Source organism: Oryzias latipes, chromosome 2 (assembly GCF_002234675.1).
Source record: "Oryzias latipes chromosome 2, ASM223467v1".
Classification (NCBI taxonomy): domain Eukaryota; kingdom Metazoa; phylum Chordata; class Actinopteri; order Beloniformes; family Adrianichthyidae; genus Oryzias; species Oryzias latipes.
The window spans coordinates 12,433,162-12,448,914 of record NC_019860.2 but is presented as its reverse complement, the minus strand read 5'-3'; the positions used below and the strand labels follow the sequence as shown (position 1 = coordinate 12,448,914).

General features: G+C 36.3%; 1 protein-coding gene across 2 annotated transcripts; it reads right to left on the bottom strand.

Moving 5' to 3' along the window:
- Positions 1-170: 170 nt before the first annotated feature.
- On the bottom strand, positions 171-14,791 carry LOC101175135 (uncharacterized protein C7orf57 homolog). 2 transcript variants are annotated; one of them, XM_023964750.1, is made up of 8 exons: positions 14,675-14,791; positions 12,838-12,903; positions 11,594-11,767; positions 7,476-7,563; positions 7,119-7,248; positions 5,078-5,169; positions 4,894-4,997; positions 171-1,421 (listed from the first exon to the last, which is right to left on the bottom strand). In XM_023964750.1, exons 2-8 carry the CDS (start codon positions 12,878-12,880, stop codon positions 1,363-1,365), a joined length of 690 nt encoding a protein of 229 aa, XP_023820518.1. In that variant the 5' UTR covers positions 12,881-12,903; positions 14,675-14,791; the 3' UTR covers positions 171-1,362. The 2 variants fall into 2 exon arrangements, with proteins under 2 accessions (XP_023820518.1, XP_023820519.1); XM_023964751.1 differs by having other exon boundaries at positions 5,078-5,142.
- Positions 14,792-15,753: the final 962 nt, after the last annotated feature.

The following is a 15,753-nucleotide window of genomic DNA, read 5'->3' as shown; positions in this document are numbered from 1 at the left end:
TTTTTTTGTGCAGGAAATATTGCCTTGCAGTTGTCAAAAAGATACGTAAAACACACATTTAATTTAATATAAAACCTAAGCTAATATTTGACAAATGTATTTGGTGAGGATTTATTGATGATCAAATATAAAAACACTGATTTATTTGTGGAATAATAACAGTACTCAGGTCCATGCACATGCCCATTTATTTATATAATTCAGAATCTGCTAGCAGTTGTCAACATAAGCAGGGTCCTGTCAATGAGCCAGGTCAGGCGGATTTCTAGTCAACACAAACTCTCCAGGAATCCTCTGTACAACAATTGATTCCTTCAGTCTACAATTAAAAACCCATCAACAATTTAAGAGGGAGGGGGCTAGACAAGTCACATGACATTGCAAAGTTAAGCTACTAAAAGTTCCCATACAGGCTGGATGCACGCTACCGACTGGACTTAAATATATAACATTGCGTAAAAACAAACCTATACTTCACCTTAATCCAAACATGGTACATTCGACTCGTGTTGCAAAGTAACAATAGAAGCTTAAAACACAAGGATAATAATGTGCAATGTTAAGATTTTAAATTTAGATATTTAGAAATCAGTGTTTCTATTGCAGAATTGGAATTTTAATTGCCGGGTTAGGTCAAACACAAATGCTTCTGTTTTATGGATCAAAACGATGAAAACAATGTAAACACGATCTGCATTAGGCAGTTTTGCTTAAAATAAATTAATACTTTAGTGTTTTCTTCAGTAAACATGAACACAAAAAAAGCCTTCAAGTCATTTCGGTTTGTTCAATTGCTGCATAAAGATGCATGTTGAGGCTGTAAACGTAAAAGTTTGGAGCAGATGCAAGTAGTCCGGTGTTTGGAATGATTTGGCACTTCTCGCTGTAATCTGATTTTCTTTTTTTTTTACCTGCAGGATAAATTGTAACTGTGACTAAAGAAAACAGCAAACTCAAAATCATATTTGGCCCCTCTGTCAGTAAACAATTTGTGGCGGCTCTGGGCATTATGTGATCGCAGCTGCAGAGTTTTTTTTGTTTTGTGAGACGAGTGTCTTTGCCTCTGCAGTTCCTTAGACTGCTTGATCAAAACAAATTCTTCACCATACTGTAAATACAACACATGAACACAAACACTTCAGAACGTCACTAACTTGGTCTGAACGCCACTACAGTAGCTGAGACTTGTTGGTTTGCAACCGAACAAGTTTTTGAAAATTTTAGCAAATAAATATAGGATGGTACCTTTGCATAAGCATGAGTACAAAACCTAACAGTCAGTGGATGCACAATAACTTTGAGTGAAGCGGAAGAGGCAGTAAAACCCCGTCCGTTCCGTCCAGACTGGAAACCTGAAGGGGGTTACTCCAGGTCGTCCACATCTTCCGTCATGGTGGTGCTGGTCTGTTCTGAGGTCACACCTACAAAACAATAAATGTTATTCTTCTTTACTTTCCAATAATTGCATGATTTTTACCTCTTAAATTTTTGCCATTTTTTTTCCAACTCAAAAACAATTGTATCTTGCTCAGACTTTATAGACAAAGTGATCTACTTCAGAACAAGGGCTTTGCTTTACTTGCAAATTAACTCTGGTGCAGCTCAGTTTAAAGCAGAGGTAGGCAGTATGGCCAAAAGAGAAAAATCTCAGAATTTTGCAAATTAGATTTTAGATTTTAATTGATTTCTTACACTTCCTCTTTTTATCTGTTGTCTGAACCAGCTGAAAAGAAGGAAAAGTACTTTCCTAATTTTTTCCAAGAAAATGAAATTGCATTAAAGTAATTTACAATATATATATATATATATATATATTATAAATTGATTTTAAATATATCAATTTATAACACATCTTTATTGCCATCTAGCTGTAAACTCAGATTAAAACCTGCTGAGAAAAAGACAGATTCACTAAAGGGGAGAAGATTGAAAGAAGATGCACCTTTTTCCTAATTCTGCCTCCAGTTCATTCATTTTTCAAATAAATCATAATGCAAACAGCCTTACAACCTTATAATATTTTGAATTCTTGATGTAATTGAGAGTGACAGATGCAGTGCTCTCGCAAGGGAGTGTTTTATTTTTCAGCTCAACCCCAGACACTAATGTTAGAAGCTGCTAATAACGTTTTTCACAATGAAATAATGCCTGTTATACCACGGTCCGGGTGAATACTCAATTCTGATTGGCTGCTGGGTGTGCGTTAAAAAGTGATATACCACAGGATAACCGCACGGTGAAAAAATACGTTTTTTTTTTCTTTAAAACAACCTTTAGCATCATCATCTGGACAAAAAGAAGCGGTAATAGGAGAACTTTCTCTCTGAACTGATGCTTTATTCAACCCATCGGAAAGATCAGCATACCGTATATCTAATCGCCGAATTTTGACTGCAGCGGTGGTGCGGCGCGACAGGGACTATTTGTTACATGGTGCGGCGCCTACGTAACAAATAGTACGCGATCCAAATTGGGGAAAAAACAAGAATTAAGCACTAAAAACTTGTTACTATTTATTTATTTTGTAAGTGACCATGGAATAAGGGGATGAATAGCCTTCGAAGTATGCATTATCACTTTTTAAAGCACTTCGTGGAAGCAACCGTCCAATGTGAAAGGCTTCCACAGCGTGCATTAAAAAGTGATAATGTATACTTCGTCTGCCATTAACCCTTACTTATATTTAGAAAACAAAATATATATTCATCAATTCACATTTGTTTTATCTATCTGCCACGTCTTGAAGTCTGCTCCGTCAAAATATAGTCTGACTTTTAACCAGTTTGTGGTTGCAAAGTGGCTACACGCGAAATAGCTCCTTAGCATAGCATTATAGCATCATAGGATCAGTATACAACAACACCACTATCTCCAGATCAAGACTTTCTCTCAAACTCTCTGTTGTCCAGCAGGTTTATCCTCCAGTTCTTGCCTTATGTCCTGCTGCTCCATCAGCCTAACGTAAGTGCTACGGAGAAGTGTACAGAAGTTACGGGCTGGGGGGCTTGGGGTCTTGTTAAGGCACAAGCCTTTTTTTTCCCCCCTCTGCTCCTCTTTGCTTTCTGCAGTTTTCATTATTGTCTTGTTGCGAGACACAGCCTGACTTCACTCCAAACAACAGAAGCCCAAGAGAGCAGCGGGATAAAAACGATTTATCGTCCAGCCCTAGTCTAAAGATTTTACAGCAAAGCAATCCGCGAAGGTGATTACAAGATAGAGGAAAAACAACATCAAACAGCAAATCCAAAGTAGCATGAATAGATAAAAAAAAAATCATCTGAAACAGGACAATGTGTTTTTTGGTGCCTTTTTTGTTGTTAGTCAAAGCTTGTTTTTGGCAACAGTGCCCCCAAGTGAGAAACTGTTAGAATCGTAGGATTTTCACAGGTGGTTTGGTGTGGTCTTCAGTTCTTTCTTAGAAAACAAGCCAAAACAACTGAAAAGAAACATTTAATTTACTTTGAGACTAAAATGAAGTAAAAACAGACAAGGAATTGATTTTTTTTAATAAGGAAATAAATAATTTTATGATGCGTTTTCAAAATTCAACATTGAACTTGCATTTGCATAATTCTCTATTAAAATGCATTGCCTAATTGCATATTGAATTGTAAATTGTGAAATGCATTTCCTTTAAAAGATGTTAAAAAAGACCCATGACAATTTAAAATGTAATTAAAAAAAGCCAGACTGGAATTTGCAAAGATGCATGTTGACAAGCCACAAAGCTTCTGGGAAAATGTCCTTTGGACAGATGAGACAAAACTGGAGCTTTTTGGTAAGACACATCAGCTCTATGTTCATAGACTCAAAAATAAATCATTCAAATAAAAAGAACACGGTCCCTACTATGAAACATGGAAGAGGCTTAGTTCTGTTTTGGGGCTGCTTTGCTGCATCTGGCACAGACACCCGTCAAACCTGAGACAACTGGAGCAGTTTGCTCATGAGGAGTGGGCCAAAATACCTGTGGACAGGTGCAGAAGGCTCATTGACAAATACAGAAACCGTTTAATTGCAGTGATTGCCTAAAAGGGTGTGCAACAAAATATTAAGTTATGGGTACCATCATTTAGATAATTCTGTTAAGCAATGACTCAAAAGTAATAGCTGATTTTGATGATTTAATTTTCAATACATTTTAATATGTTGTTATTTTTGAATGTTTCAAGTCATTTCAGTGAGCATTGTGGACTTTCTTTAACTGAAGGGTACCAAGAATTCTATGCACCACTGTATTCTCACTTGTCTACATCAGAATGTGACAAACAGCTTGTTTTCGTGGATTCGGAAGGGTCAGACTGCAGGTTTTTAGAGGAATAATCAATAAAAAGCGTGAACGGATCAAAACACTGCTTTGTGGTTTCTTTTCATGAGGAATGAGCATTAGAATACACCTAAGAGTAAAGAAAATAGGACTTGTAACCGCTGAACAAATCTGAACGGTTTTGTTGGAATCCTTTTTGAAAGGGATAAAATGATTACCGGTACAGTTTTTTGCCCCATTTTAAGCTAATCTTTCAGGCTTTTTAATGTGTTTATTCGCATTAAAAGGTTTTAACAAAACATGCTACAATTATGAAATCTTGGAGAATTTCTACTTCTGGGTCTCTTCTGGAGCCAGGTCCCCCTAATTCATTTTGCTTAAAACTTTGCTTTAAAAAAATGTAGGATTGAATTGGATTCTTTACATATTGAATTCTTCATTGGAAAAGGCATTTTTAAAAAAGCAAGCCTGAGTTACATAATGAAAATGCATTTTCAAGTGGCATGATCAAATTGCAAATGGAATTGTCAATTGAGACTTGAATATCAGTTTGAATTATTAGTGAAAACAATCTTCAATACAATAATTTGGATTTGCTGTAGCATCGGGGTGTTTCAATTTCTTACTTGAAGTGTCGTCGTCGTTGGAGGACTTCTTCTTATTCTCAATGTAACCATGACTCAGCAGCTTGGACATGCTGACTGGGGTAGTAGTCTTCTTATCATAAGACCTGATGAGGTGACACAAACAGCTTTAAATCATCCACAGCGATGAACAAAAACAGAAAAATATAGATCTGCAGACTCGCACCTTCTCTTGTATTTGTTGCCTAATGACAAACCCTCCATCTGATCAGCAGCTCCATCTGGAGATGCCTGTGGGATGGATTCATCATCCAATTCCTCATTAATAAACACACAAAACACAAATGAATTTACCGCTTTGTTTCATTGAGGAACAGACTTATGAGTCGGTGTGAAACATATTAAAAGGAAAATTTATGGAGAAAACAAGAGGTGGGGTTAGTCATGCACAGAATATGAATAGAGATGGCTCAAACCCAAAAACAAACAACCAATTCACCTTTTCTGAAAAAGTTTGCATCCCTTTATTATTTTCTCAGAATGTAGAAAAAGATACTAATTAATAATGCACAAAAAGACATAAAAAATGCATACGCAAATTTAGAAGTTTCCATTTTGTTTCTTTTCTGATACTGAAGAAAGGAGGTTTTAATTTTGGAAAACTACCAGATTCTGTTCATCTCATCCATCTGTCTTGATGTGTCACGTGACTTTATGCAGATGTTCGGACCGCTAAGTTAAAAGCCCAAAGCTAAAAAGCTTACGAACACCAAACAATGAAACGTATTTGGAGAGTTTTTTGGGGGAAAAAATGAGCCAATGAGGAAACTGAAGAACAACCTTCGACTTCAGAGAAAAATGAAGCTGCTATTTACAGACAAAACTACAAGTCTTCCTCGACATTTGGATTTTTTGAGACAGTTCTTTCCACGTACCAGAGAACGCTCTGCCTAATATGTGGCAACTGACTCTTGAATGTTTCATATATGCAGATAAAGTCGCAGACTATGGACAGTGGACTTATGTTTATTATCATATTTAGAAAATACGTTTTATGACAGTTGTGTCCTTTTACTTTGCTTTATTTATCCATCGTGCCTTAAGTGTTGAACGTCGCTGAAATTAGCGTCCGGTTGTTAGCCTCCACCTTAGCACAAAGTCTAAGCTTAAACTAGCTGCATCCATTTTACAGAGGATGAAGATTCAATCAAATACAGTTACTGATTTGTGGAAGTTGTTTCTGATAAACTTGTAAAACGGACGTTTATGAATTTTCCTACAGCAAGGGTGAATTTGGCAGGCATCTGTTCCTCTGTGTTAAAGAATACACAACTAATGAGGATCTATGTAGAAACTAAATATGATCAATCTTTTTGCCCTGAAAGATGATCTGAGACTGGGTTGAGTTCCCAGTGTTAGAGTAGTATTCTATGAAAATAATGTTGGTTTTATTGAATTTTTTACTAATCAGAAACAACTTCTACAAATTAACAAATTTGTTTGATTGAATCTTGGTAATCTGTTATAAAAAATATATAGTTTGACATTAAACAGGTCCGTGGCCTGAAAAAGGTTGGAGACCACTGCTTTAGGTTTTCCACTTTGTTTCTTCACTTTAGGTCCCTGTAACCTCAGCTCCTCAAATTAGATTCTTCAAACTAGAGTAAATATAGAATCTAAGGCTGGTTATCACTGCTAAATTCCAGAATTGATGTGATTTATACTCAAAAGCTTATTTGTTTTCATTTGCAATCTAACAAAAGATTTACATATCCATTTTTTGTGTGTTTTTAGAAAAAATTAGTCATTTAAAGTATGGAAATTTGGACTTAAAATTGATACAGTTGACATAAAGCAGTATTTAGTGCTCATGAAAAATAACGGCAATACGGAATTATGTAATCAATAATAAAAATAAAATTATATAAATATTTAAATTTTGGATTAGATTTAATCAGAAGTAACTTCAAATATAACCCAATTTTCTTTTTTCCCCAATATATTTTAATATTAATTTTACATTTAAAAGTAAATTTTACATAAAGTAGCTCTCCCCAGCCACTTAGCAGATATGAAAATGTCAGTAAATATTTCAAACATTTGATGTATTTTTATGTTTATAAATATTTAAGTCATTTATTTATTTATTAAAAGGCAAAAAATAAGCAAGAACGCAAATTATGGAAAAACAAAAAAAAGATGGAAGGCTTCAGAATGGCTTAATGTTTGAAAAGGCAGGGAAGGGATGACTGGTCTGGTCAATTCACCTGATCTTTATTATGAGAAAAGCTATCAGGCTCTCTTTCCCAGGTGGGACTGTTATCAGTGCCAAACGGAGCAGCCAGAGGCGGCCTTTCCCCCTTGGTCTGGCTGTTAGGAGATGTTGCTTTACTTTCGCTGAAATCACAAAACCACCATTGACAAACCGTGTGAACTCATTTCTCAAATCCTGAAAAAAAAAATGGTTTGTGTCCTAAAAAGTCTAACCTGCTTGTCTTTCATTCGATTTTTAAAACAACTAAAGTAATTGACCGTTTCCCTTTTTCTCTATCAAACCTTATAGAGAGCAGGCCTTTGTTTCCTCTCCTGATTGTCATGTCCGACCTCCATCTTCATCCACTCACCTTTTAGACTCATCATCTCCAAACCAGTTGGGCGGGTTGTATGCTTTCATCGGTTTGTCATCACTGTCCCCATCATGACTCAGCAGTCCTGCCGGAAGAGTCAGAATATTTCTGAATCAGGGAAAAATCTCCACAGGCAATTGTGATGCATCATTCCACCATTCAGTGTGATATTTAATTTACAACTCATTTAGCTCAGTGGTCAAACGTTTACAGTTCTGTCTCCATGGACAGTTTGTCATATTTTTCTTTGAGCTGTCATTTCCCAGATTTTTGCCAATCGTCCTAAACAGACTACAACAACCATTTTACATTAGAAAGAGGACTGGAAAACACAACATTATACAATAGAAGCTAATCTCTTAGTAGATTGTATAGTTTTAGGCCAAAAAGAAACCCCTAATTGTAATGCTTGGTTTAACTTTAAAAAAAAAGTCGAAATATCCCTGCGCCCATCTCACTTCTAAACCCGCTTTTTTTCCCCATTCAGGAGTCACATGGATGCTAGAGTCAACCCAAGGCAAAGGCTGGGTGCACTAAATATTTACCTAAATGTCATTAAACCACCTAAAAAGTACTATATTACTGTGCTAATATGTTATTAGTAAAAACTATTGTGGAAAATATGGAACACCCTATGAATCCTTTTTTTAAGTTTTAACATATTTGGACATAAGGTTGTTTAATATGAATGGAGAGTCCAGGAATGGACAAGTCAAAGCCCTAAACAGACGGATTTGCAAGAAGTCTCACTAATAGACTGTTTAAAAAAGTCAAGGACCATTGTGAAAACTTCAGTGGATGTCATTTACATAGTGTTCGTTTCACTTCAAGGATTTTTGCGATAAGGAGGGTTTGTATCAGGGTGATGGACACACCTCATCATGTGTTTGTTACATAATGTCTCACTGTGAACACTGTACCTTTCTTATTGGGGCCAAAACCAAAACATTCTAAAAGAAAACACTTTTTAAGGTGGCATCAATTTTAACATTCCCTGGGTATAAAAAGCCTATTTTGCCAGTAAGTCATTTCAACTTTATCATTCAAACAGCCCTGAACACACACCGCTTCATGGACATGGAGCACAACACTCAGGTCGTCGTCGTAAATGAGAAATTGTTCTCAATAGACGTACCTGAATCAATCAATAAATGTGCAGCTAAAGACATCGTTTCATAGTATGCTTGAAAAATCTTGAAGCTTAAAGCCTTAACGTTCAATTTTATGCAAGTTTTTTTTTAACACAAAGTTAATATTTTCTGTGGGATAACTCTTGCATATTTTAGGGGTGTAACAATTACTTGATGAATCGATTTCTATTCTTAGAATCAAACCCGATCAATCTGTCTGAAGCAGAATCAAATCATTAAATATCATTAATTAAATCATTTTAAAATGAGAAATCAATAATTGAATTAAAATTGGAACATACCCACATGGATTGAGACATAGGTTTATTTTACTATAATGTAAAAACCACCAAGTTACATCACACCGGACAACACATGTGATGTCAGCAAATAATGATCAAGTCATCATTAATGTCAAATATGTGAAAACACTTTGAATTTGCAAAGATGTTACTGTACAGAGTGGTAGAATGTTCTAAAAATGTTTGTATTATTTTAAACTTTTGTCGTCCGTGGCGAAAATGGACGCCGGTGTTATCCGCTGTTAACGTGTGTTATCACCTGGGTACGTCACCTTTAATATGAAATAAAATGTTAGAAAGTTTTGTTTTTTAAGAATTACAGAAGTTTTTAGTTTGAAACCCGGACCCGTTTCCAGTTTCTCCAGGTTTTGGCCAAACATTGACGTGTCAAGAAACTAGAAATAGATTCCTGGCTGCTTAAAGCTTGCATTGCGGAGTAACGGACGACAGACGCAGACGTGACTGAAGCAATGTAAATATTCTGCTTGATTAATGCAAACATTCTATCTTTTGTGTCAAAGCAATGCAAGGGAGACACAATGCAGGTGTACCAGTGTAAATCAGCCTTAACAAGTTGGTCAATGTTGACCTTCAGTGCAAGAATTGAGACAGAGAAGATTCATCTGTTCCTGTTCATTACCTGCACGAATCACGTTAATAGCAATTAATTAATTACAACTAATTAAAAAATGTTATTGCGTTAATCTCATGTATAATATATAGATTTTATTTTTATTTTTACATATTGCGTTTTGTAATGCATGTGCAAGCTTGCAGTAAACATTGTGTTTGTCAAGAAAATTACAATACTTCAAAGCGTAAAAAATCTCAATGTCTGTTTAAGTGCTAAGTATGCTTGTGTGTGAAACAATTTTGGCTCCGACTGGCTACCGTGAAACATGACACTGGCCTTAGCCAATTTTAGTGGATTATCTTGTTGTCAACCCGCCCAGTTTCCCCTTTTGATAGAAAGGCACTTTATAGCTCAACACCAGCAAGTGGTGCGTTTGAATTGTGTTGTTTATTAAATCAATTTCAAATATTGCATCATCCTTAACATGCAGTAACAGTAAAGGTTTCGTAAAAACAGTAATTAGATTACTCCGTTACTTTAAACAGTGTAAAAATCCATCCAATCAGTGGTAGTGGTAGTATAGCAGGTTTTGCTGTATTTGTATATCATGTTGAAATTCTGGACAAATCAAAATTAAATCAATCTTTATTTATATAACACTTTTCCTATAAAACACAAAAATAGTGCCTTACATTAAAACAAAACAAAATAAAAAGTATAGTATGATGTAACCCGAAAATTAAAATAGAGCCCCTTCCTCCACCTACAAACATTCCCCACCCCTTTCACATGTCCCACCCTCTAGCTCACACGTGTCAAACTCAAGGCCTGCGGGCCACTTTAAAAAGTTATAATAAATTAATATTGAGTTATTTAACATTAAGGGGTAGTTACATTTATTTTTCATAACATTTAGTTACATGTATCAGTTATATTTGGCCCTTTGAGGACAGCCACTATGCTGATGTGGCCCTCAGTGAAAATGAGTTTGACACCCCTGCTCTAGCTGATGGGGATAGACGATGGGAATTAGGCTGAGCACGAAAACAAAATGATGGTTGTTGGAAAAAAAAAGTATTTGGGAGCTCCCTCTCTGTGAATAGCTGCATAGCCAGACAAATGCAGCATCACAGGCGGGGACCAGCCTCGCCACAGCTGACTGGCGATGCAGGTCCCCATCTAGAGCTGCAGCAGCTGAATAGCAGCCGACCAAGAGGGAGAAGACCCAAATGAAGAAGGACTGATAATTAAATGATAATTAAAAAGTTAACATACTGATAAAAGTAATAAACAAACACACTAAAACATTGACATAAGGAATATTAAAATAAATCATTAGTAATCTAGTGTAAATTCATAAAACAAGATAAAATAGACAACTAAATACAAAATAAAATAATAAAAGTTTAAAAATGAGGTAGTAGCCAGGTTAAAAAGATGGGTCTTAAGCCTTTTCTTAAAAGAAACTATGGTCTCTGCGGCTCTCAGGCAGACTATTCCATGAACGAGGGCCATGGTGCTGAAAAACTGCCTCTCCATAAGTTTTGGTCACTACAGCTGGAATACTAAAAAGAGGAGTGCCCCAGGATCTCAGGGTCTGCGAGAGTTCATATTTGTCGAAAAGATTTGACAGATAAGAAGGCCCAAGACATTTAAAAACTATTAAAAGTATCTCAAAATCAATCCTGAAGCATATGGGGAGCCAAAGCAGGGATTTTAAAATTGGGGTGACATGAGCCCGCCTCCTGGTCTTGGTGAGACCTCCTGCAGCAAAGTTCTGGAGAAGCTGAAGGTCCTTAATGTTAGTTTTTGGAAGACCAGCAAGCAGGGCGTTCCAATAATCAAATTTACTCATGATAAAAGTATGCATTGGCAACTCCATATTCGCAAGGAAAAGTTGCAGCAGAGCTCACTCTGGATGCAGGTCACTCTAAATCATGTATGTGGAGCTCAGCTTTGACCTTTAACTGCTTTAAAGTTGTGCTTACCTTAGTTTTCTGAATATGTATTATTTACAAGAAATTTTGGCAAGATCTTTTTTTTGTGGAAGAGCTGGAGGCCACTTGTTCAGTATCTGAATTTCCCTGTGCAATGAAACAGAGAATTTACCTTTGTGCCCCCCTTGTTTCGCCAGCTTCACATAGTCCGAGTCGCTCTCAAAAATGCCCACTCTTCGTCCGCTGCTCCGCTCCGCTGGCGCACTATCAGTTGCGCTCTGGCATAGACCAGGAATCTGGGAGGTTGGTCCAGTAACGCCACTGTTGGTGGCCCCCGGCTTTATCCCTACAAGCACAGAAAATCCTGTCGCTTTTATACGCTTTTTTACGTAATAAATAAATGTATTCATTACTTTTTTTATTTTAGTTTTTTTAAGAGACGCGCAAAAAAATTCAGTTTTTTATTGAAAATAAACACAGCTACTTTATTCTAATTTATCGTCATCAGTATGTTTGCAAATTCTGCATACTTAATACGTTTTGCTTTAATGATAGGTTATGCTTAAAACGCAAGTACTGTTTAAAATCTTTTATAGATGAAAAATGGAAATAACACGGTTTATGATATATTTCCAATTTTCTAGACTTCTAACATCAAAAAGGAATATTTATTACATCTCTAGCTGTTGCTTTTTTGTATTTATTAATTTGCTTCGAACTACCGTAAATAGTTTTTGAAGCCATTCCTGGTGTCACAAAGCACAGTGCTGTACTTGAATGAGTTTCTGCAAAACTGGCATCTGGCAATAATCTGCATTTTGAACCTGCACCTTTTACCTGGAATTTATTGGCTTTGATTTGAGCTAATTCTTTTTTTGTTGTGTTATAAAAGTCAAACGTGTATATTTTGGGGCAGCCGTGGTGCAGCGGTAGGGCGGTCGACCCATGATCATAAGATTGCAGGTTCAATTCCTGCTTTGCACGCCCATGAGTCGATGCGTCCTTGGGCAAGACACTGAACCCCACCTTGCCTCTGGTGGTAGGCGGGCACCTGTGTTTCTTCAGTGGAGCCGCCACCAGTGTATGAATGGGTCTTTGACTGTAAAGCACTTTGGGCCTTGTAGGTAGAAAAGCGCTATATAAGTATACGCCATTTTGTTTTTGCTTATTTATAAAAGAGCATTTTGCAACTATTCAGTTGTGTTTTAAAGCTTTTAAAATTAAGACTCTGTAAGAATCAATCAGTCCTGCCCTGCATAATGAGCTGAGTTCTCTCTGATTTTATATATTTTTATATATAATTTCTTGTTGTTACCAAGTTCATCCTTTGAAAGTCACATTTCATTAAAATTGAAATCACTTGAAATTTAGTATATGCAAGTGATACTGGCAAGATCTTGGAAAAGTGGTTCATACCACCAGGCTTGGTCCTTCTATGGTTGGGAATGGCAGTGCTCATTTCAGTTGATGGTGAAATTCAACCTGATGAAATAAGAAAAAATCATTAAAAGACAAACATATGAGGTAAAAAGTCTGTCATTTTCCTTCCAGTCTGCTGTTACTATTCTTTAAAATGTTAAAGACCTTCCTCAATGAAAATAGTGTTTTTGGTGTTTTAACAAACATATGGCATTTTTCTTATGATGGAGGACATGTGTAAAAAAATACACGATTAAAACTGCATTTCTGAGTATTTCTTTATTCAAACCATGATGGAAAAGGGAGCAGATGAAACCCAGTGGTTTAAAAGAGCTCAGACTTCTGACGCAGCAACTGCCAGGGGCGGGGCAAAGTCTCCCTGCTCCGCTCCAATTCTGATGCATCAACTTGCAGACAAACAGATCCATCAACATTTTCTCCGCCTGAGCTGCCATCTGGCTCAAAACTGTACAGCTGATTGCTAGCTGTTTTTTTCTCTACTATGCTAATGTTAGCTTAAAGTTTTGAGGGGCTGTAAGCTAGCAGGAGAGCATATAAATAAAGGAATGCTAAGATATCAATGTAGGGGTACTTCCATGCCAACGATCCCATTCACCTTCCAGAAGCAAAGTTAATATGAAGTCTTGCAGCACTGCAGAAACTGTCTTAGAAAACGACGAAGGCTCTTTAATGTTTGCTAAAAACTACATAATCATTATTAAAAGACCACTGGGAAACACCTTTACAAAATATATAAATATAGTTGGGGTGGGACTTTAATTGAAAAGATTCAAAATATATACGGTAATACAATCATAATTTTAATGCTATAACAAGAAAAAAAAGTTTTTTTTTATTTTTACATTTTATTTATACACAATACAGCTGAACTGAATCTTTCTCCTTGAAACGTTTTACAGCTCATCCAAGCTCATCCACGAGCAGCAAAACATACAAGTGGCTCATATTGACTATAAATCATATCATCCACAAATTGGTTGATGATAAGAATCATTGTTAAAAGGAATCGTTCCAGGATAAAATTCCTAATTAAAATTTTAATTCCACAAACACCCATTGCTATGACATCTGCTGGTAAAGATCCACCATCTTTCCAGGTTTTATCAGTGCACTGATACAGTTTGAGCTTCAAAACTGATGCAGAATTTCCTGAATCAGCTTTTACAAACCAAAGGGTGTGTCTTCTGTCATAACTGAAAGGGAAAATTTAAGCTTCTGTCATTTTTTTTAGATCCAAAGATTTTGTCAATGGACCAACTTCTACAGCAAATTGTATTTTTTTTAAATCGTATTAATTTTATTTTGTTCAGCTGAATATGAGTATTTGCAGTTGAATGTCGTGTCTCCGTTATGTTAAGCTTAATTATTTGCTTGCGCAATAAAAAGTAGATGTGTCCTATTCACAAAAAAACAAGTATACTAATCATACATAAACATTTCGGTTTCTTTCAAATTTTTTCGACAAGGTTCGGGGATATTTTTCAACTACTGCAATTCACGGTTGAAGAAGCTAAAATTTCAACCTTCATGAACATATTTAAAGTTAACCCAACGAAAGAAGGCTTAATTATGGTACATTCGAAAACTAACAAGCACAACGATGGCTCATTTCGTTCATTTATATCTGAATGAAAATCAATGTTCATTGCCAACGATGCTAACAAAGCCTTGCTAATTTTGAGATAGCCGCCAACATGCTGCTTTTCGGCTTTTTTTCTTTCTTTTCCTTAAAAGCAAAATATAGCCCAAGATCAAATAAAATTGTGCATGAATGAATAACATTTAAATATATAAGCGTGCATTTGGCAAATACCTTCTAGCTAAAGCTGAACAGTTGGAAAACGCCTTTAGCTCGTCAGAATTGCTCTGCAATGGTACTGAGCACTTCCTGTAGCACCTGCTCTCGACTTCCGGTATGTAAAACAAAGCTTGCCTGGTATATTTTCATTCCTCTTTATTGTTTTGTATGGAAACAAGACGTTTCCTTGTTAGAAGGGGACGTTTGTAACACTATTTTTTTAATCCCCTTTAGGTTTTACTTGTGCGCATGAAAGTTACATGACGTACGGTGACAAATGAACTTCTAGGTATGTGAATACAAAGGGCAGAACAAAATAGCGGTGCAGTGGTCCCCAACCACCGGGACGAGAACCGGTACCGGTCCGTTTATCAATTGGCACCAGGCCGCGGAAGAAATAATCAACTTTGCCCATTTTCTTCCCTCCTTTGACTCTTGACAATCTTTTATTTTGAAAAATAACCGGATTCTCTCTCAGCTTCGATCACTTGAGCTGTAAAGTTCAACTAGCAAAATGACTACGTTTGGACGATCTTTTATTCTGAAAAATCTTAGTTTTGAAAATCGACAGGATTCTCTCAGTTACATGTCAGTCACTTGAGCGCTAAAAGTAGTAACACGAGAAAAGTAGTATTTGGTTGCAGATGGATAAGGGATCAGTGCAGGAACAGACAGAGGCAGTCCTTGCTAGTTGAAGGGCCCTGGGTGAAATATTGGACAGCGCACCCCTATGAGGTCAGAACAGTCTCATAATTCAGAATTGCACACTTGTTTTGTATTGTGTTCTATAAATAAAATAAAAAAAGTTTAAATAAAAATTCAGAATTGCACACACTCCGAGTCACAAATGCACACACTTCAATTTACAAATGTCATTTTATGCAAACGTGCTAAATAAATTTGGAAATGCACACGTTGTGTTTCACAAATGCACACTCTGTGTTTCACAGACACACACATTGTGTTTCACACATGCAGACTGAATGTTTTACAAATGCACAAAAAGTGTTTCTCACAAATGTGCACATTGTGTTTCACAAAAACATTTTAGAAATTCACAATAAATGTATCAGAAATGCACAGTAGGTGCTTCA

What these genes read in the sequence shown, in the direction of transcription:
- LOC101175135 (XM_023964750.1), bottom strand. Translation starts at nt 12,880, where the DNA reads ATGAGCACTGCCATTCCCAACCATAGAAGGACCAAGCCTGGTG. An exon ending in TAGAAGGACCAAGCCTGGTG is followed by an intron (nt 11,768 to 12,837) that starts GTATGAACCACT and finishes CTGTGCTTGTAG; the next exon opens with GGATAAAGCCGGGGGCCACC. An exon ending in GAAACAAGGGGGGCACAAAG is followed by an intron (nt 7,564 to 11,593) that starts GTAAATTCTCTG and finishes CTCTTCCGGCAG; the next exon opens with GACTGCTGAGTCATGATGGG.